Source organism: Chelon labrosus (assembly GCF_963514085.1).
Source record: "Chelon labrosus genome assembly, chromosome: 16".
Lineage (NCBI taxonomy): Eukaryota > Metazoa > Chordata > Actinopteri > Mugiliformes > Mugilidae > Chelon > Chelon labrosus.
Window position 1 is genome coordinate 6,103,589 of NC_140349.1, and position 24,301 is coordinate 6,127,889.

Sequence of the window (24,301 nt, forward strand, 5' to 3'; positions counted from 1 at the left end):
GGAATTAATCTTTTTAGACTCTTTTTGTTCTTTCTTGAGGATGCTACTGCAGAATCAAAAGTATGCACAGAGGAATTTTATCATTACGCATGTCATCTGAGGACAGTGCCACTCCCATTGCCGGGACCGTTTTTAGAAGTTTGTCAGATCAAATATTTCTCTTGCATTCCTTTCATTGCCCTCCTGAACCTCTCCTGTACCGGCGCTCTCTGGAAAACGTTTATTGCTTAAAAGAAATCAAAAAGAAGATCTTACCGAACACACTGTGTGAGCTAACGGAGGCGTTTGGCTATATCGTGTACGTGGGAGCGTGCACAGCGTGCATCACAATATGGAAATCATTGAGGGAACACATACCATGTGGGGAAGGTGGGAGTGGGCGGACTCCTCCCATGCAGGAATTTATTCCAGACATCTGTACGAGCTGCTCCCCTGCTTTCACTCCCTTTGCCTGGTCCTCTAATTGCCAAATCGCACTGCCAGTTTCTGAGGCTTTGGGGATTTGGTTGACATTTTCAAAACTGGGATCACGTAAGGTCTCACCCAAACTGAGCTGCCAACACTTGAGACTAGCATCGCCCCGCTCACAATGACCCTTTTCTTCCCTGTTCACCTTTGCTTCTGATTCCTGCTACTGCTCTTTGGAGGCAGCTTAAACTCTTTTACAACATATCAGAGTTTACACAAGAGCTTGATGCCGTGCTTTTGCCAAAAGCGTCTTAGGGTCTGAGCTCGCGTCGTCTATTTTTGCCCGTTTTACTGGTGGCGTGCGGCGTCGCTGTAAACCCTGCGGCCGTGACGCCGGCCTCGGTGTTGGGTGTCTCTGAGCGGGCCGCTGACGTTGCCTCCGCAGCGCTCTGATAACAGAGACGCTGGCAGCGGTGGCGCTTTTGCCCGAGGCGAGGTGCGTTTGATGTGTCGGCGGTGATGCAAACAGGTGCTGCGTCTGTCGGGGTTTGCACAACTTCTGAGCTGGTACAGGAAACAAAAAGGTATTATTCCTCAGAACCAGGTGAAGCGCTCACTGAGGAATTTATATGTGGTAATAAAGAGATAGTGAGATGTTGTAATTACAGCCGACTGACGGGTTTGACTGAGGGGGAGATGTCTGTAACAACAGGGCTTTGCAGAGGACAAGCACCCGCTGATTTAAAAGTTAAATGTGCAACTGGTAGTTTGGTAGATTCTGAGATGGTTGGTGATAAAACAGCTTCTAGTTAAAAAAGGATTCTTGGACGCTTATGCACACTGTCTGTCCAAGCATGAGGAAGCAATTATCTTTTAGGAGAGCGCAGTCGAAGTTGCATAATAAGAAAGAATTGATAGCGAAAGGAGGGCTGTTATGAGACGGGGGATAATAAAAGAAGGAGGCATGGCTTCGGTGTAAATATTTGGGGAAGGAGGAAGGGGGCCGGGCTTGGAGGGGGCCGTGACTCGTTTAGACCGTGGTGGAAAATGGACTGAGAGAGAAAATGAATGAGTTGGAAACTCTGACTCAAGGTGGACGTCTCTCTGCGAGGTTGCTCCTTATCGGGGCCGATCGCGCCGTGTGTGTGTCGCACAAAACAACCTCATATATTATTAACTCCTGCAGATAGGCTGCAGCGAGCAGGGAGGTGGAGGGGGCGGGGGGGGGGAGCAGGGAGGCAGTTCCTGTGGAGTGGAGTCACTTGAGCCACGGGAGAGGGCGAAACTTATTTTTAACCATGTCAGGGCTCCAAAACTGCCCGTGCTGCGAGAGTAAGAGCTAATTTTGACCTTAAAACTACAGAGAAGAGTGAATAAGGAAGAGTGAAGCACAGAGCAAAAAGGGGGAGGGAGTGAGAGAGAGAGAGAGAGAGAGAGAGAGAGGGAGGGAGAGAGCTCGGCCACTACTGCCAGAGGACTGAGTCACAGAGAAATAGGAGAAGGAGGGGTGCTCTTTCGTTCTTCTGCCTCTTCTAAAAGTCACGGACAACTTGGCTGCTGCGCTTGTTTTAAAGTCCGGGATGGCACCACACCCCTAGACGCCCCCCTCCCTCCCTTCATCCCCTCCCTTCATCCAACCACCCTCACCTTTCACCCTCCTCCTCCCCCTCACCCAGCCCTCCCACCTGTCTTCAGATCCCCGGGACTCTCCACTTTTCTAGCAGGCCCGATGCCGGCAAGCCCCCCTGGAAATGTGTTCCCGGCCCTGGTGGTCGTGGGCCACATTGTCACCTTGATCGTTGCCTGGCAGTGGAGGGTGCGCAAGAGGCAAGGTAAGAGAAAAGCTGGGGGAAAACTTGTGGAGCGCGTTGAGAGGAGAGCCGCCGCTGCTGCCTCGGGAGCAGGAGGACGGATCAAAGGTCCCTCTTTAGCGGCCGTCTTCATCCGTCGTCTCTTCTGCTCTCTCCTGTCCTGTGGGCTTTCATGGCGCTCACTGCTTCCCCCCTCTCTCTCTCTCTCCCTCTCTCTCTCTCTCTCTCTCTTTTTTTCCCTTCACGCGTCTCAGTTTCCTGTGGTACGGAGATGTTGCTGTTAACCCTGTAAATGCTGGGCTGTAATGAGATGACGTCGGAAAGGAGCCCGGAGGAGGAAGGTTTCTGGTTTTTGGCTTCGTCATCGCTGTGGCGTTGCTGCACACCTCAGCTCTTTTCTCCTCGGCTGTCCTCAAGCAGCCTCTTAGAAAAAAAGCAAACAAAAAAAAAATCTACATGTCTCTGTAGAGTTCTGCTAGAGTTTCTTCCTTGAGTCCAAGCTGTGTGTGTAGATTGAGACTTGTTCATCCAGTTTTGTTTTGTCTTTCATTGTTCGTTTACCCACTGTGGGGGAAATAATTACACCCTGATCGAGTGCGCAACTATGCACTTTGAAAGTTACCTGCAGGCACACCTGAGGCAAGCCCATTCTACTGTTGACACAGCCACTCTCCGTGCAGGCGGTGGTTGTCAAACACATCTCTGCAGACGACACACCCTCAGGCACACTGAAGCGTTTCTGACTGACACTTACTGAAGGGCGTACACAAAGGGACAATTGTTATTTTTCTTTCCGGCCTCTCAACGAATCATTTTTAGCAGATTCGCTTCAGGTGAAATATTAAAAAGCTCTTCCTCGTGGCTAGATTTAAATGGAAACAGTTACAGGATCTCGGAGCAGACTTCTTATCGCTCCCTCCCTGAGCCGGGTGATAAAATGCACAGTCCGAAAGAAGTCAAAAGAGGACACACCTTGAGTAGATAAGAACAGTTTTCACCGCATTCCTTAGTTTGTCTTGACTGGATGAGTGACTTCTAGAGTCGACGAGCCGGAAAGCGAACCAAGAACACTTTCTCTCTGAAAGTTTAGCGTGCGCTATATGTCGAGAAGCCGAATTGTGTGCCCTTTAAACTGCGCGAGGCTTGTTCTGATCAAATAAAGGTGGTTCGACTGGTGAGCAAATACTGCAACGGGGAAGCCAGGGCCGTGCATTATCTCCTTCAGTCCTCTGTCTGTCAATACCCGGCTGATTTGCATTGGAGACCTGCTTTCAACTCTCTCTGTCTCTTTCAACGTGCCGCAGTGCAGACACCGAGGCTGCTCCCTGTACCATCAGCTGTGGTCATGTTCCCCTTTTTTTTTTTTTTTTCCTACAAGCTGTCTGCTCATTCATTAGCTGTTTCCATTGATCTCATGCCTTGTCTGGAAGTGTTTACATCACGGGTTCAGGGTGCGAATCGATCGCCCCCGATGCGAGGACGCAACTTCTCGTATGAGTTGAGCTGTAGTTTGCTGCTGCCGGAGCTGCAAGGTGCCTTTGACACAGTGGGAAGGTGAAAGTGGGGATTTTAAACCGGAGCCAGGTTTAAAAAAAGCTCAGAGAGCGCTGCACATGGCGGCCGGCTAGCGGTAGTAAACTCGACACTGACGGGACGGTGGACTCTGTATCCTGGAAACAGTCACAACAAACGCGCATGCAGCTCCTCGGGACCTTAAAGGAATCCGCGTGCAGTCTGAGTGCACGGTTATTAAAGCGTTAGTGGCAATGTGTTTATATAAATTATAAACTACCCCCCACCCCTCCCCCGTTAAAAGCCTCTGTTGGTTTCGACCTCCATCACCTGTCGCTGCTCTTTTACCTTGACATTCCCCGCTAATGGTTTTTATGTGAGTGCCTGTGGAGACTCAACAGATTAGAAAAGATCCACAAAAACAGCCTCACGCTCTTGAATAATAGTCTAATCCGTTCAGGAAGACACACCCAGGTCTGTGCCAGCGTTCACGGAGGACGCGGCGGACTGGCGGCTCTGCCTGCATGTAGACCACATGCCACATACAAGTAGGATGGGGTTTCAGATTTTTGGCTGGCGGCGTGCAGCTGTGACTCACTTTCCTGCCTCCTTTCACTGCGGCGGTAATAACAGACCAAGGAGGGAGGACTCGGCGCTGGCTGACAAAAACATGTCGTTATGTTGAAGGGCAAGCGTTGGAAACAATGCACGCCCACCGCGTCCCTGCACGCCCTTCACGACGCAACACACAACATGCTAGCGGTTAACCTCGCCAGCAGTCGGGCTCGTCTTCTGTCCTACGTTACATACACAACACAGTGAGCTTGTAGCTTGAGGCCCGGACCAGAGCTCTGGCCTCATCTGTGTTTACGTTTCAGGGGCGACGCTTTAAGTTTGTTTGGAACCGCTTCCCGCCAAAATCTGAACTCAAATTGAATTATCTGGAGATTAAAAACACACTTTTTTACGTTTCTTGAAGTCACATTTGTCGTAAAGTGGAGTTGTAGTCGCTTTCAGGTGCATTTCCCCTCTCATCTAAAGGTCTATAGCGGCATTAACCCGGGTTTCCAGCAGGTTTTGAATATCTGTTTAACAGCACAGCTGGGATCCGGATAAGCAGGTGGATGCTTCATCTGCTTTGAATGTCCAGAGGCTCTCACCTGCTCACCTGAACATCAAACCTATCTTACTGGGATTAATTTTACCCGCACCGTGTTCAAATTTGGCTGAAAGTAAATTTGCATATGCTCTCAAATGGTGTTGCTGCTTGCTCTGCGGATTGTCTGTACCTTTGGAAACCAAACTACCCCCCTTCCTCAATAACAGACATTTAATTGAAGTGACTTATTCACAGCAGTCGCCTTTATGAGCAGCAGGAGAGCTCGTTAGTGTGAAATATTTCTCTCCGAGTTGCGCAAAAGAAAGAAAGAAAGAAAGAAAACAAGAGCGCTCTGTTAAAGAGGTATTTATGAGCCACATCTGCTGTGGATGAGGAGGGTATGGGATGATTTACGGCCAGAGAGAGAGAAATATACTGCCGCTGTCAGCCCGGCACTGTCATCCACTGCGAGAGAAGAGAGAGAACCGTCTCCCACTGCCTCTAATGCCTCTTCCCAAATCTTATTCTGGTTTCTGTTTTGTATTTAGGGGGCTGAGGAGGGGGGGAGAGAGGTTGGTTGCGTAATCTTGGGAGAGGCGCGCAGATATGACACGGGCTAAAATAAGGACGTAGCGTGTGTCTGCATTTCGGTGTCTGCATTTCAATCGTGAATCGTTGCCGCACAAAACGTTGGAGGCAGACGGCAGAAGAGGATGAAGCAGCAGCCCGGAGCGGCTCCAGCTCTCCTCTGCAAACAAAACACAAGTGGGCTGGGCTTGTGACAAAGTGTCTGCAATCTGACACGACCCTTTCTTTTTTCTCTTCCATGTGCCTCTCGCAGAGGAGAGGGAAAAGTTTTGTCTGGGGCTGGTAGCGCGTAAGAGAAATACGCGAGTGGAAAAAAAAATAGAGGGGGGAGGGAGTTTTTTTTTTTTTTCTATAAGAAAGTCCTGTGCGCTCTCCTGCCTTTACGCGCGGCACAAGCCGGGATGGCCGGAGCGGAGGATGCGATGCGGGCCGCCGTGTCGTCCTATCGCGGAGGGCCGGAGTGGGAATACGCGTACCGACGACCCAATTACATCCACGAAATGAGGTGCGAGGACGTGGGGGGTCATCTGTACAGCAGGATGTGCTGCGCAGGTAAGGTCCGAGCGCTCCGACGCGGTCTCCATCTCTCGGTAATTGGAGGAGGGTTGGCGGTTGGGAGGGGCCGACGCGGTGGTGGGGGGGGTGCTGATTGGGGATGTTAACCTTCTCCGTGCCTCCACCCACAAATACAGCAAGCAGTGTGGGTCAAAACGGTGGTCAGGACGTCTCTTGGCAACGTTTATGTTGTGCTTTTAGAGGAGCAGAGTGGCCGATCAGCAGATTAAGATTATTTGTCTGATTAAAAACTTTCTTTTGCTCCAGCTTCTCCAGTGTTGGTTAAAAACCTGTTAAAAATGTGCGCACTTCTCTACACTTTCAACCTTTTGTTAAATCAGATGATGGATGGATTCTTCACTAATCAGATAAAAAGCGGAGCAGTTGATGTTGCGGTCATGTCGCGGTGCAAAGTTTACCCCACATTCTTCAAACCGGTTTTAAACAAGACGTGATTAATTACAAAAACGTGCGTCCTCGTTGCCTTAGTTGCCTCAGTCGCTGACATTTGAATACACACACTTTAAGTGGCGGAGCAAACAGCTTGTCAACGTGGATAAAAACTCCACTTAATGCTTGTTTACCTCAAACACCCACTGAAAGTCTATTTATTTTTGTTTTATGGATATTTTTGTGACTTTTTCTTTCTTTTCTTTTTTTTTTGGTTTTTGCTCCAAAACACACGGACTCAGCTTCTGTGTGTTTTTATTTCTGCGCTGCCATGGCAACCCTCCACACAAACCACTCTTCCCACATTTAAAAAGCATCTGAGCGTATGTCAACACTGCAGGGTCCTGAGGGGGGAGAGTTTCCTAACAGTAGTCAAGAGATTGAGCTCAGAGAAGGTTTCCTGCTACTAGTTCTATTCTACATTAAAGTGTGTTATAAAGAGTTTATTTTATTTTCTTGTGCTGCAGCTTTTCCACCAGAAGAGGGAGACAAACAGTGATGAGCTGGAAACCTTTTATATATTTATTTATTTTAATTGCCCTCAGCTTTCACATCTGATGATCATAAATCCAGCAATTACCCAGTTCTCATACTTTCACAACCGCCGCACTGTAAACACCACGTGTGCCTGATTATGTCTTGTTTGTGCACAAAGTGAATGAAAATGCTTCTTCCGCTGCCAGAAAGAGCTGGAGCCGTCAAAGGTTTATATAATTATGGTGTGGAAACATTATGTAGGCGACTTAAAGTCCAACCTTGAAGGATAACATTGCTTTCTGGGATCGCTGAGTTGCCTCTATCACCACCTGAGTGCGTTTTGAAGAGGAATGAATTCCAGTCAGTCGGTTGTAATAACAGACACAGCCGTCTGTATCTGTGGCACGCTTTCATGGGGCTCCAGGTTGGATCTGCCCCACAATGCCCCGGAGCTTCCATCTTCCTCACCTTGGCACGGTTCCTTTCCGAATCGTTCACGCCACGAGGAACCTGCTGCAAGCCAGATGACATTTTAACATTCCTGACCTCCGGTGGGACTGACATCGCGTGCTGTCGCTTGCACAGATGAGCATGCAGTGTTGTTTTGTTCTTTGTTTTTTGGCAGGGTGGGGTTTTCAGAAAGAAGGTGGGTGACCCTGAGTGACGGGTGGTCCCACCCTCGACTGGAATCCAAAGACGTCGTGCATCGTCTGGTCCCCGTGCCGTGAACGTCTGATAGGAGAGTGTTTTTAAAAGGCTGTGCGTTTGCTTATTCTGCTCCAAGCATTACCTCGTAAATGCATTTTAAATCAGTGAACCAAAGCGTACAGCATAACTGATTGCATCTAGACGTGTTAAAACAAGCACAGGCTGAGGAGTTTGCATCCAGCAATTTGTATTATAAACACTAAATCAATGGCAGCTGCACCAGAGAAAGTTAGTTTAGGAAATTTAGGCAATTGACAAATTCCACAGATTCTGTTTGTCCGTCCGTTAAAAGTGAACAAATAATTATGTGATGAGAGCTTTTTCTAGTCAGTGACATTATTTGTTTTCTCTCTTTGTGTGTCATATTGTACACACACACTCCTTGAGGGTTGGTACGAGCCCTAGTGAAGGTGTAACCTCAGCTGCTTCCACTCCTCAGGTCCCGACAGGCCACCCCCCTCTGCAGGCATCCAAAAAATGTCCCTCCTTTACAGTCTTATGTCAGTAACGGCGCGGAAAATTTATGTTCCGGAGGGGTGAAAGGTGTTGCAGGTATTTACGTGTTACGGGGAATGTACGCAGTCGTGTGGAGGTGCTAGTTTAGAAGCCCAACAGCACTCAGAGCCTCAGATGAGACGCGTGCACGCGACCTTGGACAGAAGCTTGGGAAAAAAAGTTATTTGCGTGGAAAAAACTCGTGCGCACAATAGCTGCTTTGTGTCTTGAGTGATTTTCTGCAGAAGCGTTTGAAACTTCTCCAAGAAAACCGCTCTTAAGCCTTGAAGGTTGTTTTCACCACAGCCTTAGATGCATTCATTCTACTCTTCCTGAGTCATTGCAGCCCCCACAGCGTCGGTTTCCCCCTCAACTGTGTCCTAATGAACGAGCGGCGTTCATGCTCGATATCTTCTTGCAGTTGGACCGCGTCGAGAGACTGCGGAGGCCGTCGTTTTTCTGCCGGCCCGGTCTCTGTCCTGGTGTCCAGGAACAGGCTTTCCATTGAGGCTTCTTTTGTAGTCGTGCCACGCCGCCTCCGACCACACACTGACTGCTGACTTCAGCATGTGGAGTTCATTTGGGGATAAGAAGCTTTTAGTGACTCAGATTTAGTCCAAACGGGAACTAAAAAAAAAAAAAACAGCTCTATTTTCTGCTTTAGTGGTCCGTGCAGTCTTAAGCTTTTATTAATCTTACATCAAGAATTAAGCTTTATGAGACAATTAGTAAAGCCCTGTCCACATATGAAGCAATTTGCTTGTTGTCCATCACTCTGGTTGCCTGGGTAACCCTTCCTCTTTCCCACCCCAAGTGTTCCCGAGTGAAACAAGCATTGCCCTTCTTGCCGCTGCCATTCTCTGTTTGAAATAAAAATATCATCTTGGTGAATTTTGTGCCGGGAACCAAAGTCGTGGACGGTGTTTCTCTGCAGGAATCATTTCTCTTTGTGTCACATTTCAATCAACTAATGAATCAGGTGTTCGGTTCAGTATCAGCCGAGATAAATTTAGATTGCGACCTCTGGTCCACTTTTCATCACGACACCACCAGACTCTTCCAGTGTCTGCATCCGTTACCAGACTCGAGACAGTTTCGGGTTCTGGCGTCGGTGTTTGTGTGTTTGTGCGGCTCTCCGTCTTTGTGCAGTGAAGGATTGTGGGAATTCTGCCAGTCCTCCCAACAAGCCTCCAGCCCCGGGGTTGATTCCACGCTTAGGCTGAATGTTAATTGGTAGAAATGTTGGCTTGTAAATGTTCGGCACAGACGGTGGCTTCGTATTAAAGTTTTTGGCATTTTTGCCATGTCAAGGCGTCGTCCTGGTTGTTTTGCATGTTGAGTTAGAGGGAAAAAAACAGAAAGCCAACCCCCGTAGGCTTTTTATTTCTCATTTTTTTGATAGCCAAGCAAATAAAGTGATATATTGTCCAGTAAAGTGGGTCTAAGTCATTTGAACATGGCTTGTTATACCTCTGTGGCAGGCTGCTATACTTCATGCTACATTAACTATTTGCAAATTAATTCAGTCACAACTAGTTTCAGCTACAAAACAAACATGGAGGCACATGGGTGTCAGATAAGGTCTTGATATGGGTGTTATCTGCGCAGAGGTACTGATGCGGGTTGGGTTGCTCTCTGAGGGCTTTTGGTGAGAGGTGTGCTTGGGTGGGTGGGGTCTCGGTGTACTTATCAGGGCTGAGCCAGGAGGGGAATCGTCCCGTTCCCTCTCCGCTGTGGTGAATGACAGCTTCTGACGTTGTAGCCCTGAAGGCAGGCATTTTGCAAGAGCTGGTGGAAAGAAGGAAAAAAGAAATAGTTGTTGCACTGAATGTCAGAGGCAGCAAATGCAGAAAGGGAGGAAAAGAGAGTGAGATCAGGAACTGAGCAATCCCACCCAAACTGCAGGATCCCTCAGAGGTTTCAGGAAAGCAGAAGAAGAAGAAGAAGAAGTCTCTTAAAGGAGACCCATAACGTCGCCTCTCAACCTGCAGATTCTCCTGTTTTGGTTTTGTTAGCAGAAGCGTTGCGATGGAGCAGAGGTTCAGAAACTACTCCTCTGACAGTGTGGGTAGCGACATGGTCTTCATGGAGGACACCCGCTACCAGGGGTTGCTCAAGTCCATGGATTACAGGAAAGGTAGAGTTTGTCACATTTATTTACTCCGTCTCAGTTGCGCTGCCTGAAGCTGTATTTTGATTTGGACTTGTGTGAATTACAGTGGTTGTTTGTGAAGTCTAAAGTAGTTTAGTCTGAATTTTGCACCGTTTTGACTGTGGTGGTCTTCTGCCTCCTTCATATCAAACGGGCCACACCCCTTCGCGTGTCACGGCTTTTCCTTGTTCGATTGGTCAACTGTGCAGACACCCAGAACAGAGGAAACCACTTGTTTCCCTTAACAAATTCAATTTGCAGTTCAGTGAGTTTTTGAAGCAAAGTAATAAAGAAGAACCGACTGAACCTTTCAGCTTCTCAATCTTTGCAGGATGATTTGCCCACATCACTCAGTCACGCTATATTAAATGCATAATTGTGTTTTTTTGTCATGAGACCTTATATCTTAAAACCACATCTCTGACACGGGTTGAAAGGACTCATCCTGCCGCTTCAGGCTACAGAAGTCGGCCAAGCAAAAGCAGTATTTGTAGGAGGGATCAGTAAAGTTTGCTTTTCTCTGTTGTACATTTCACCGGCTTGAGGTTTTTGGAATGTTAAGTGCGGCTTTCAGCCTCGGCAGGTGTTGTTTTGACTCTTTGCAGGATTTATTTTACTTTTTAAATAATAAATGAATCCTGCACAATCGGACAAGTATCTGAATCCATTTCTCCTCTTTTTGCGGTTTTTCTTTTCGCTTCTCTGTTTAGACACTCGAGCAGTCATGAGTGTGTTTGTGACTCATCAGCGTGCTGCCACCCTGAAATGGGCGTTGGCGCCGCAGGATGTCGCGGGTTTCTCTGTTCCCCCTCCGTCCCATCACTTCTGTTATACGAGCTTTGATCTCAGAGCGGATCCAGACGACACAGTCGGGTCACAGTCTCTCAAATCACGTCCACAGATTTGCTTTGTCACACTTCTCTGGCTTTGACGAACACCCTCGATGAGGTGAAGACATAAAAGTTTGCTGCTGGTTCTCTCTCCAAAGTCTCCAAAGGTTGATTAAATAATTTTGTGGTATGTGGGTATCTTGTTGGGAATGAGCCCATCAGGAGCTCTAAACCCCAAACAGCAACAAGATAAAACACGTTCCTGTGTTTCTGTAGAGGTGTTGTTTGTTTTCTACTTCTACTTTCTGTGTCATCTGCAGCATCCTCTTAAAATAAAATGTTCCGTCTCTGGGGCAACTCTGGGAAAACACTTTTTTTATTGTGCTGTTGTTTTAATCTCATCAGTTGGGTCTCATCAGATAATGTTTACTTCTGATCGTTGTCTTAATCATTGGAGTTAGGATGGAAAAGGGTTGTGGGACGACGAAGGAAGACAGGAAAAACTATTTGTGCGCCACTAGAGGATTCAGCTCCATTTTTCTCTTGTGAATCACCAGAAAATTTCACCGCTTCAAGCCAATGAATTCTTATAATGAACTATGGAAAATGTGCAACATGTGACAATGCAAAACAAGTAGACTTGTGGTTATTTTCCACGAGATTTGGAAAAAAATAATCTTAAAGCATGCAGCTTTTAACAGAGACCATAGATCTAGTGGAGGGTTGAACACAGCTACGGTGGGAAACGTGTGGAAGTCAGAGTTAATTAAACCAAGCTTCTTCTCTGTCTTTCCTCAGATGAACGGGACAGAGTTCAGAAGAAGACCTTCACAAAATGGGTCAACAAGCACCTGATGAAGGTAAGACGCCACACCCACAAAACCAATTCATGTATAGATGAGAAAAAACACCAACAAGCTCCTCTCGGCTGAAAAACCTAGGTACTGAGGGGGCCCTAGCAAAGACATACAGTAGACATGCTACTGAAATCAGTCATGGAGTGGATAGAAGGGGGCCCCAAGTCGGGGGCGGGGGAGGGGGTTGGGTCTTCATAGGCTTAAGGGGGTTTATGGTTGTCATTCTGCCAAAAGGTAGCCAACTCTGGCAGCCCTTTCTAATTTTTTCCAAGGGGGCCCAAACAATTGGTTGGTTTGCCTGTCCTGACGGTGCGTCCCTGATTCTGGAGCTGACTCCTGGTGCCTTCAAATAACTCTAAAAGTTGTTCTGTTTCAGTCAAATGGCTTAAATCACCAGCAAATGGTTTCCTTGTGTCATACCGCAGATAAACTGCAAATCAAAAGCCTCTTCTTTATCCCCCACTCCTTCCTTTGGAGAACCGTTAGACAAAAGACCGTCTGCGCTGAGGGTGAGTCACGAAACACCTGGCCTCGCTTTGGGAAAACGGTCGGCACCCACCGCGGGGCCGGCCCCGGTCAGGTTTCACATCTGGGATCCAGACGTTCAGAGCTTCAGAGCGGCGGTGTCAGGGCTCTGCTGGGGAACAGGAAGCTCCAAGAGTCCCTCAATGACTGAAGAGGTCTTCAGTGTTAAAAACATTAGTAGTCATGAAGCTAGGAAATAATACAAATGACCTAAAAGTACAGTTTAAGAAGTTGGGTTCAGAATGTAATGATCAAGACACATTCTCTAGAGCAAACCAATGATTGATCATTTATGATTTAGCAAGCAAACAGCGCCAAGTACGTATTCTCCTTGTGTGTAGCCAAATAATATGATCAACTGACTGATCAGTAGTAGATGTACCTATTTAATCAGTTTCTGCAGCTTATCTCGTCGTGAATTAATCTCATTTTCAGCCAGTTAACCTGTCAACGTGTCACTTTCACTGTCACTGTCAACAGCGATTCAAGGAGGACAATCTCACGTTAGCATAGATCAGTAATCTCTTGATTGATTCACTGCTTAATCAAAGGATTAGTGATTGACTGACGTTCATTTTCCGTCTAAAAAAACTCTTTACCTTGATCGTATCAGCCTCGTCTCCGTGGCACGGTCAAGCCGACGAGTCCTTGTTTTCACATGGGAACTGAAGTGTGCTAAAGCGTGAGGAACCATGGACCATGAGGGGGAAGGAGGGGGGAGGGGGGTTCTCATGGTCAGCTGTCTCACAAGTGCCATCTACTGTAACGTGACTGTGGAAAATGAAAACCAGACGTTTTTTGTTGATGCTTTTTATCTGATTTAATCCCCTTGCGTTCGTTTCTTTAGTTTTAAAGCATAAAAAAACAATCAAATTAAACTTGATAAAACTGTCTTTGTCTAATGTCTGTCAAATCAAACCAGCGTCTGTCCTCCACGAGTCTCTGAAGTCCTTATATCTTCTCACATCAAACCTCTTCTTTCTTCTTTCCATCCTTCATCCTGTCCTCCCATCCTTTCCCATCAGCACTGGAAGGCAGAGGTAGGTGCTGTCTGTGAGTGGATAGCATTCATTTCTGCCTGCATGCCTGTGTTAACACCTCCTTCTGAGCTCTTTTGCTGTCGACCTCTGACCTTTGTTCCCTCGTTTTTCTTCTTTTTAAAGTCTTTTCTAACTCCTGTAGGAGCCAACTTGCCCTTACATGTCGTGTAGCTGCAACACTTAAAAATACGAGCAGTAGTCGAGCATGCACAGTTTGTAGGTTTCAAGAGAGGCTCTCTTAAGATCAGTGGCGGGCCGTGCATTTTCCACCTAGGCCTTCAGTGCTCTCCAACTTTATTCAAAACACCTCTTAATAGCAACGATCAACGCCATACGCAATAAAACAGGACGTTGCATCGTAGACAGGAATCTCATATAGCGAGATGAATGCCATTAGAGCTCCAGTACGTCAAATCCAGCAGAAGCATCAATGACGACCCAGTAAAATGGCAAAAATATACATAAAAGATGTAAATATAATTCATTTTACGCACCAGAACTTGAGAAATAATTTAGAGTTCTCCTCATAGCGCACACACCCTTTTCCCCGGCTGGGTCAGGCTAGCTAGCTCCAGGATTGGGTGATCTTTCCTCACAATATCCAGCTTTTCCTTCAAAGTCCGTCATGAAAATGAAGAAGATCTGCAACCAAATCGATAGCCTATCCTTCTTCCTCCATCATGGGTTAAAAAAATAGCAATCAAAACGTTAATGGGGACGATTTGGTTGGCTTAGCTTGGCTCTAACGGAGCAGCTCTCTGACCGAAAAGGCCTAGGTATACAAACTTGAAATGTGATTGGTTAAAGGAACAGCGTCATTACGATGTGTTTCAAGCTTCAGCCGCCTGCAGTTTTAATTGTGAATGCCCAGGCAACACATGATGACTGAAATATGACTGGATAAAAGCTCTGCAGGAATCACCGCAGCCGAGAGACAGACAAGCCATAAAATGAAAAGCACATAATGGGAAAATATTAAAATGTAAATCAGTGATTTTGATCAAGTCTAGGCCAGCAGAGAAGGCTTTGCTGGCCCTGAAGGCCCGCCACTGCTTAAGATACAAATCAAAGGACGGTCTTCATTTGTAGTTCTGGATCTAACCACTAATTGATGATACGTTTGCAGAAAGGTGTGTGCAGCCAAACCAGCATTATTGTTCTTTTTTCAAGGTTTGCTATTAAAGCAATAACCCTCATTACGATTGGCCACATCCTGGTGATTAGTGCACGGTTTTTGTGCAACAAGAACGAACCAGTTCCTATTACCGCACGAAAACTTGGTTTATACCCCCACGAAGGACCCACACAGAGCCTCCACCGTTTTTCCGTATTTCTGCTGGCGTAATTCTGGCATACGCCTCAAAAAATGCAGATTGAAACTGAACGGCTCGTGCTGTAGCCAATAAATGTTGAACTGAAATTGCTGCAACGCAGAAGTGAGAGGAGACGTCTGGGAGGATGGTTTATAGGAGGAGGCCGCAGCGTATAGTTCCATTTCTGGCGACGATGTTGGCTTTAAAGGTTAATTATATACTGAGTTGAATTCTCAAGGAGGCACACCTGCAAATAAAAGTCCCCTTCTCTTCCTCACAGACACAGAAATATTACCTGTTGGACAAAGGAAATTAGGGATTATATGAAACAAATGGAGAATTTTGCTAAATTTGTGCTAAATGCAGACTAATTTTATGGTTTAAAGTTGAATATTATCATAAAAATAGTCAGTTTACCTTGTCTAAGCAACCCCTTTCTACACTTTCCACCTTAACACACAAACTTCAAACAAAACTTCAAATGTAAAGGGTCAAAATATGTTTTCTTTTGATGGCAAAGCTGCTTTTTGGAAGGCTAAGGAAGGTACAAATGTACAGATGGTGACCTTTGTACAATCAGAAGGAATTGGGATTAATTACAAGAGTAACATTTATAATCTTTGGCATATTTGTATAAGATCCTAATACATTTGAGAGCTGCTCCAGATCTTAGATGGTTGTAGACGCCAACGTCCACATCCACGGTCGTTTCTTCAAAAACCAATAATCTGGATTCCTTCTTTCCTGTTTCATAACCAAAATGAATGATTGAAGTTATAAAAAGAAGAGCAGACCAGATTGCTAGTGGAGAAGGCAGGTTATAACTTCAGTCCTTTGCTTTTTTGCGTACATTTCCTTTTAAGTTATTGTGAAGTTCCTTGCCGTCATTGTGGAGGACCTCAGCAACTCAAGCAGCGATTTAACCCTGATGCTAAGATCTCTGTCCTGGATCAGTGATATATGAATAATAAATGTCACCCCTTCTGTCCTCAGGCCCAGCGTCACATCACCGACCTGTACGAGGACCTGAGAGATGGACACAACCTCATCTCCCTGCTGGAGGTGCTCTCTGGAGAGACACTGGTGAGCTTCTTGTGGACCTTTGTCTTCGGACACGAGGACATCCGCTTCTGCTGTAACACCCTGTCCCGTCCAAACCTTTCTTGTCGTCCCTGCTCTTTTGTCCCGCTGACTTTATTTACTGTCATATGTGTGTTCTACTGTTCAGTCTACTCATTGTGAACTACTCATAGATGTTTATCCGATTTTTGGACATTTCAGTACATGCTGAGGCTATGCGCACTCTCTTGCTTTTACTTACCTCAGCACCGGTCTTTTGGGAACACACCTTCTGGTGCTGTAGCCTTAAAACACTAATTTCATCCTCTGCTTCCATCTTGTAACCTCTCTGCACTGACTTGTTTGACCCCTGGTTTTTTCCTTTCTCTACTTCCTGTTTGCTGACCTTTGCCCTGACCTTTCCCCCCTTTGCCTCTGCCCTCCTCTCTTGCGATGCTCTTGCTGTGGTAGCCGAGGGAACGTGACGTTGTGAGGAACGTGCGGTTGGTGAGTGGCGCCTGGACTGTGGCTGGCCGCCTCCGCGGGCGTGGCATGCGTCACCCCTCCCCCGCCCCCCCCTCCCAGGTGGCTGCTGGGCTGTGCATGATGACAGTCACACTCCCTGTATATTGTCCCTTTTTGTGTCAACGTCGTCCTTTTTCATCTTAATCAGTGAGCTCGCCGGGTCAGCAGTTAGTGAAATGAAGTAAAAGTAGTTCATTTAAGGTGTTAAATTTTCAGCAGTGACTTTTAAGAACACGTTTTAAGTTGCTGCTTTTTAGTTTAAGTAAAGTCGAGCAGCCACACCATTAAAATTTAACATTTAAATTTTATTAAGTAAAATTACAAAGCTTAAAACAACGGCAACTGGACACGTTTGAGTTTTCTTGAAGACGTTCAACCGCTCATCCAAGAGCGATCCTCTTTTCTAAATGACTGGTCGGGAGCAGTGTTGCCAGATATGCGATGATTATCACATTTATACGATAGTTTCGGGGCCCGTGCGATATAAAACGGCAAATATACGATAGTTTGCCATTTGCCTCCATGTTTATTCCTTAGTTTATAGCAGTTCCCTGCACATAGAATAGCTTTGATTTTAAATGCACTGTCCTAGTGTGTGAATTTTTGTAGTGCGTACGATAGTTTGGGTCAAAATACGATCATTTTAAAGCGGCGGTACCCATCCCATCTGGCAACACTGCTTGAGAGTTTTATTTGGGACATCTGCCCACCTGAACTCAAGTTATGAATGGAGATGAACCTTAACACCTTGAGTCTTTGGCTGGCAATTCACCACCAAATTTCTTCACTCATTTTCTGTATCTGCTTGTCCTCTGGAGGGTTGTCTGGGGGGCTGTCTGGGGGGCTGTCTTTGGGCGAGAGGCGGGGTACACCCTGGACAGGTCTCCAGTCTATCGCAGGGCAAACACGGCCAATTGAGAATCTCCAATTAACCTTAGGTTATTGCAGTTACCTGCACATATAATAGCCTTGATTTTAAATGCACTGTCCAAGGTGATTTTTTTGTGCGTACGATAGTTTGGGTCAAAATACGATCATTTTAAAGCGGCGGTACCCATCCCATCTGGCAACACTGGTTGAGAGTTTTATTTGGGACATCTGCCTAACTGAAACTCAGGTTATGAATACAGATGAACCTTAACACTTCAAGTCTTTGGCCGGCAATTCACCACCAATCGTGACAAAGAAGATACCACCCATGCAGTGCAATGCAATTGCGGACCCTAGTCATGTGAGATTCAGGTGGACTCTATACCCACCAACCTAAACTCCTCACCAGTCATTTAGACCTTAGATGAAACGTCTTCAAGAAAACCCAACAAGTCCAATTGCTTTTGTTTTAGCTTTGTTTTCCATCACAGTAGCTTCTAGTTCTTGTCTAGTTAAAGGATCATGCTGTACATCTGAGGAACCTTTAATGTCCCAGATTTCAGGATTGGATTTCAATAATTATCCTGAAAAGACAACAATGGATGAGTGAAAGTATCAGATTCTGTCTTTGCTTATTTTCTAGCTATTGGATAATGGTTTAAAGATGTAAAATCATGAGTATGGTCCTTTTCATATTTTTAAATTTAAGGTCAAATAGTTGCCAGTATTGTGTCCCCTTTATTTTAAAGCTTCATCTCTGCAACCTGATAAGTTGACTAATTCTCCAGTAAAGCTTAAGACTGGCTGAAAGCAGTGCATGTCACGTCCATCGCTCCAGAGGCAACCACATCCTGTGCAGGTGTAGATACTGGTAGGTGCTTATGGATCTGCTCGGTTGGACTGCGCTACAGCCAATAGTAGTAAAGCATCACTTCTCGGTCATCAGCTGACGCACGGCACGGTACGGGGAAAAAAAAAACAACGTGTCGGTAGGTAGGTCTTTGGAGTAAAGAAGAGAAGAGCGGTGAATGGCGGTCGGGAGAAGCACTGAGAATGTTTGTCACTCATTATCATGCTTTCACCTGCTGACATCTTGGCTGGATCTTCAGCGCATTTACAGGGTCACGTAGGGTCAGATCTGGTGAAGGTCTGGCCACGCCCTCTGATCACGACCACGCACAATTTGAACCACTTCAAATTTGCTCTTTTTTTATTTATATATTATTTTTTTGAATCACCATGACATGAAGACGTAGAGTAGACCTTTGTGTTACTGGACACTGAAACACCTGTTTCTCAGTCATGGGGCTTTGCTGTTTGCTGGTCATTGAAAACCTCTCGGTGTTCCCTCCTCCTCCTCCTCTTCCTCTTCCCTCTCCTCTTCATCTGTGTTGTCTTCTCGTCTCTTACAGCCGAGGGAGAAAGGCCGGATGCGCTTCCACAAGCTGCAGAACGTGCAGATCGCTCTGGACTTTCTCAAGCACAGACAGGTCAGTGAAGAAAAACAGGGAACAAAGAGTATTTTGAAGTTTGAGGCAAGTTGAAACAAAGGCAACCGGACTCGTACAGTAAACTGTACGAGTCTGGTTGCCCTTGTTTCAGCTTGTGTTTTTTGGATATACCATGACCTGGATGAGTGAGAATGTTGGTTTTTCTGCACTTCCATAAATAATTTATCTATTTTCTTGAGTGCAATATCTCAGACAAATCCTCGATTAAATTTCTTTGTTCATTTTCTGCAACCGTTTGACCTCTGGAGGGTCTGTCTTTGGGCGAGAGGTGGGTACACCCTGGACAGGTCTCCAGACTATCTCAGGCCTAACACAGAGAGACAGACAACCATTCACACTCACACCTACGGCCAATTTAGAATCACCAATGAACCTAACCAGCATGTCTTTGGACGGTGGGAGAAAGCTGGAGAACCTGGAGAGAACCCACGCAGACACAGGGAGAACATGCAAACTCCACACAGAAAGAAAAGGCAGATGGATTCAAACCTAGAACCTTCTTGCTGTGAGGCATCAGTGCTAACCACCACGCCACTGTGTCACCCCGAAATTTCTTCAACTTCTGCAAAATCTTCCACCTGCATTCAAGGATGATTTGATCAGAATTTGGTGATTAAAGGTCAGGTTTATATCCAAAAACTCATCTTCACTGTGGCGTCATAATTCTGCAAAAGCGCCTTTAAATTCCTTCAGACTGGAGACCTGTCCAGGGTGTACCCCGCCTCTCGCCCAATGACAGCTAGGATAGGCTCCAGTGGTTACAGAAAATGATTGATTGAATGAATGTCTGTTAGTTGTGCAAAATAATTAATCCACTCACACGTCTTCAGGTCAAACTGGTCAACATCAGGAATGACGACATTGCAGATGGGAACCCCAAGCTGACCCTGGGTCTGATATGGACCATCATCCTTCACTTCCAGGTAACGTGGGACATGTATTACTTATTCCAGAGGTTTTCTTTATTTAAAATGCATCTACTTGCGTTTTGCATGCGTAAAAACTGAAGTGGCCGACGTGCGCTTGGAGCATCTGAATCACGTTTCCTTAGCTACGTGTGGTGTTTAGGCATCTAGGCGACACATTTGGTTTGGTCGGCTTCCCGCTGCAGGACGCTCTTTCATACAGTTTCCTTGATTACACTGTAATTAGCTCGCTTCGGAAAAAAAAAAGAAATATTTAGAGCACCGCTCTCTGTTTAGGAGTCAGTTTAGCCTGATGTTGACACAGCAGCAACAGCACAGCAACGGTCCAGCAGTCGATCATTTCCAAATGGGGCTATACTCAACGTTTGGCAGCAGTTTGGCTCCGATACACAAGCTTCTTCGAGTCCTTGAGCAAAGACTAAACACTAAAGACGGATGTTCACATCTGTAAATTCTTAAAGCCTTTTTTTTTGCTCCTTTTTTGTGGTCTTGTACAATGGAGGGGCTTCACTCAAACAGGGGCTCCTCATTTAGTTACATAAACAGTATATAAGTGCTGGTCCCACCTACAGCAGCCTGGCAGGGGTAGGGTTGCAGGAAAGTATTCGTCAGTGGGCAGATGTGTTCCCAAAGGGCTGGAGACATGTTTGGCTACTTTCTGATGCTATAATGAGTACGATGGTTATGTTGGGACGTCTGCGTGGGCTCCTTTTCCTCGTCCCTCAGTGTGACTCAGTGATTCCCATGTGAAAGCTGGCAGGAGACGAGGGCGTTGCAGCTCGGGGACTCCAAAAACTTGCAGCAGAGGAAAGAGAAAAGATCCGCCGCTGTCGTAAAAAGTTGAATATTCTCTTTGTTGCTCAAGTAATAAAACAGAAAATATAGACGCACTTAGTCATCTGATAGCTATTACTTCGTGAAAACAAATGCATAATCTCTTCACGGTGGTCATTGCGAACAATGGTGAATTTCCTCCGAGCTCCCGGAGCTGCAGTTAACTAAGGCGCAGGTGACTTTGTAGAAATAAAATAATGGTCAAACTTCGTGCCAGAGGTGCAGCAACTCTTTTTGAAAAAAAGCGGCTGCGAGGGCGGAGGTCCTGTTTCCACTCGGCTTCTGAGTCACTCCGAGCCCACATCCACAGCACCGGGGTTTCCCTTATGATGGAAAAATAGCAGAAGGAAGAAAATGTCCACATTTTTTTTTCCCTCCTCCGCCCTTTCCTGTCAAAAAAAAGTGAAATTAGTAGTCCTGCCGTGACTCATCAGCACACCCCTAAACACTGGAAATAGTACACAGTGGCAATGAAGCATGTTCCAGTGAGAGACTGAGAATTAGTCACTGAGTGCATGAGCAGCGGCTAAAACACTTTAGATTTACTTCACTTTTGGTGATGCACTGACACCAAATGCTAACTTTTTTGAAGTTTTTATAACATGTGCATGGTTTAATAGAGGCCTCCACCCACCTCTAGCAAAGCAAAACAAAAGCCAAGGACTTCTGATTATAGATGCATCACAGGCTACCGGGTGACGGATTTATGCAAACAGTCGCGCTGAGTCTGCAAACTGCAAAATCTAACCAGTAAAATACTTGTCTGGTGCCTCTGTGTCAGCACAGTGCTGAAAAATAACCTCAAGTGTAATATGCACTGATTGAATATCGATTGAAGTAGTAAAGGGTTGCTGTTTTTATTTTGTCCTTGTGACTCATAGCGCCGTCTCACAGCTCGTAAAAACTTCTCCTGAGGAGTTCTTTTTCTTATTAAACAGCTACCACAGTATTTATCCAATGTTGTGTTTTTTTTTATCTTAATGTGTGCTCGCGTAATCAAAAAGCATTTGTGTTTGTCTCCAAAGCAGTGAGCTTAATGGGGGCTTACATGTTTTCCAAGTACAAGTGTTGTTTGTGGTTTAAAAAGTCGTCATGGAGTCTGGAAAAAATCAGCAGGAAAAGTTGAACGTTTTTCCTCTAACCCTCTCTAAATATAACACATATTCTTTTTTGTTTGGCACTATTTTTTCCAGCTAGCTAGTGTCTCCTCTTTAGCCTTTTTCTTTTTAAATGTTTATGCCGTATAGCATTCAGTAGCTAGCAAAGATCAAGAGCATCGAAAACAAACGTGCAACGCTACCAAAAACTAGTTTAAAGAACTACTGCGCAGAGTTTCTTTGAAGCAACTGAATAAAAGTAAACTGAAACGGAGGCAAAGGTTTGAGTTTTCCTGCAGAAGCTCTATGAAGCTTTTCTTTCCTTTGCACCGGTTCGGCCTGCATCTCATGTCGCTAACCAGCTGCATCTCTCTCTCCTCCCGCAGATCTCAGACATCCAGGTGAACGGTCAGTCGGACGACATGACGGCCAAGGAGAAGCTGCTGCTGTGGTCTCAGAGGATGGTGGAGGGATACCAGGGCCTGCGCTGCGACAACTTCACCACCAGCTGGAGGGACGGCAAGCTCTTCAACGCCATCATACACAAGCACAGGTGAGGCGCAAATGTGGTTTCACGATAGGGATTTAAAAACGGCGACGCTTGTTGCACGAAAAGCGTTTTTTAAACCATGCAGACACAAAAAAAACTTGCCCGGGCCTGAGCACCGTAGGACATGAATTTTACACACATTTAAAAGGTCTTCTCTCTCTGTGACCTTCTGCATATTTTCATGTTGCTGTGTCTTTTATTATTTATTGCAGTAGGTTGCACAGACAAGAATGCCAGTTATATGCTTTTCTTTTCTGCAGCTCCTCGTTTGACTTGTCAGGACAAAACGTGAAAACGTTACTGTAAATCAAACGTCGGGACGGCTGTCAGTCGTGAACTCCCTGTTGCATTCGTACGCTCACGCTCCGACGGTTTCTGATCAAATCTCTTTGGACAATTATTAATATCTCATCAATAAGTGGCTCAATATAAGGCATTATAATTTGGACATGTGCTAATTTTGACACTTCAAACACCTGAACGAGTAACATGAAGGCATACGTGGGTCTTGACCTTGACGGTGTCTGCATACCATTCTAGGGAGGTCCTGCTGTCGTGCGTGCGACTCTACTTTACTACTTAAACTATTTAGCAAGTAGTGTTTGCTTAATGCTTAACAGCCTATTTAGAGCAAATTGCATCAAATGCCTCGTTGCAGACTTGCAGACTTTAGTTCATGCTGCATGCACCGGTTTGCAGAGCAACTTCTGGAAAAACCTTTTAAGTGCCTCCTGCAGCGTATGTATCTGTTTGCTCACCATCTTCCATACGGTCAGCATTGTCAAAATAAGGCTAAAAATTACAGATACAAACATTTTCTATCAAATGCATAAGATTTTTTATTGCTGCACGAGTCATTTCTGCAGGAAAAACTGTTTATCTGCTGCAAAAAGTTACGGTAAGAATCCATAAGCAGCTGCTGTCCTCTCTACGAAGGAGTGTAATAATTAACAGCCACACATTAAGCCCTCAGGAGGCAACTTTAATGCCCGTAAACATGTATTTTGGGTGGAGTACCACTTTGGCTCTGCAGGATCACACACCGAGCACCGCAATGTTAACAAGCAGAACTTGAGTCTGCGTCCCTTTCTGTAGAAGGGAAGAGCGTTTTCTTCTTTCTTTAACGATATGGGTGTATCACAATAATTGGGAGGAAAAAAAGGTCGCCCTGGAGGCACGCTCTCTGGAGGCTTGGCAGGTTGTGGCAAAACACAGCAACCCTGAACGCTCTGCGGTAGATTCTTTCTCGGTGGAGGAAGAGAAGGATGTGCAGAGGAGTGCGGCGAGGAGGAGAAAGGCGACCACAAGGAGACGAGTTTCTGGAGTCACGAGTGGATCTGAGCGACAGCTAAGCTTTTTAAAGTTTTCACAGCTTTTGAAACTCCTTCAACTCGGCCACGATGTACAGCCTGAAGAAAAAGTTCAGCTCAAAGAGGCGCCTGAACAGTTCCTCCAGCAGCACGGCGGGCTCCTTCAGCGACTTGGAGGACCGGGTGATCATGATGTGCGAGGACATCCCCAGAGAGAGCTCCTTCGACTCGGGCCAGAGCTCCCACAGCCTCTGGGGCCGCTCCAGCCGGGGCTCCCAGGGCGAGGAGCACGAATCGGGGTCGGAGCCTCGCTTCATCCACCTGAGCAGAGACAGGCTGTCCTACAGACAAGCCTGCTACGTGGAGGACGAACCACGGAGGCAGTACTACACGCAGAGAGTTGTGCAAGTGTATGAATCGCTCTTATTTGGTGTCCATAGATTTCTCTTTGGTATTTGTGGGCATCAGATGTATTTTTATCCCCTAAGTGTTATGCGATGCTCTCCGCTCTGCTTGTTCCTGCATGTCACGAGATCACAGTTACCTTCCTGGCAGAGGAAATGTGTCTGTCTCTCTTGTGCCCAAACCGATGCAGGGAATTTTATTTTCTCAGATTCTGCGTCTTGTCCTTTCTTGCCCTTTATGTAAGGACCTACTACTCCTGACGTTGCCTCCAGGAACACGAAACATGAAATATGTAGCATGCATTTTTCTTTTTCTTTTTTTAACCCGCCTGCAGACTTTGGAGCTGCAGTGATGACTCGACTGACAGGAAATCATTTGAATGCATTTTTACTGG

General features: G+C 46.0%; 1 protein-coding gene across 5 annotated transcripts in view; it reads left to right on the top strand.

The window, feature by feature from the left end:
- The window catches only part of pleca (plectin a), a 47,557-nt gene that overhangs the window by 111 nt on the left and 23,145 nt on the right, over positions 1 to 24,301 (top strand). For 2 of the 5 annotated variants that reach the window (XM_084562810.1, XM_084562812.1), the window contains exons 1-6: positions 9,685 to 10,240; positions 11,884 to 11,945; positions 15,814 to 15,903; positions 18,687 to 18,764; positions 19,616 to 19,708; positions 22,029 to 22,195. In XM_084562810.1, the coding sequence (XP_084418936.1) occupies positions 10,132 to 10,240; positions 11,884 to 11,945; positions 15,814 to 15,903; positions 18,687 to 18,764; positions 19,616 to 19,708; positions 22,029 to 22,195 (599 nt within the window). In that variant the 5' untranslated portion in view covers positions 9,685 to 10,131. Of the gene's footprint in view, positions 1 to 2,101; positions 2,241 to 9,684; positions 10,241 to 11,883; positions 11,946 to 15,813; positions 15,904 to 18,686; positions 18,765 to 19,615; positions 19,709 to 22,028; positions 22,196 to 23,451; positions 23,913 to 24,301 lie in introns of those variants that run through there. The other 3 variants (XM_084562811.1, XM_084562813.1, XM_084562814.1) reach the window with 3 other exon arrangements.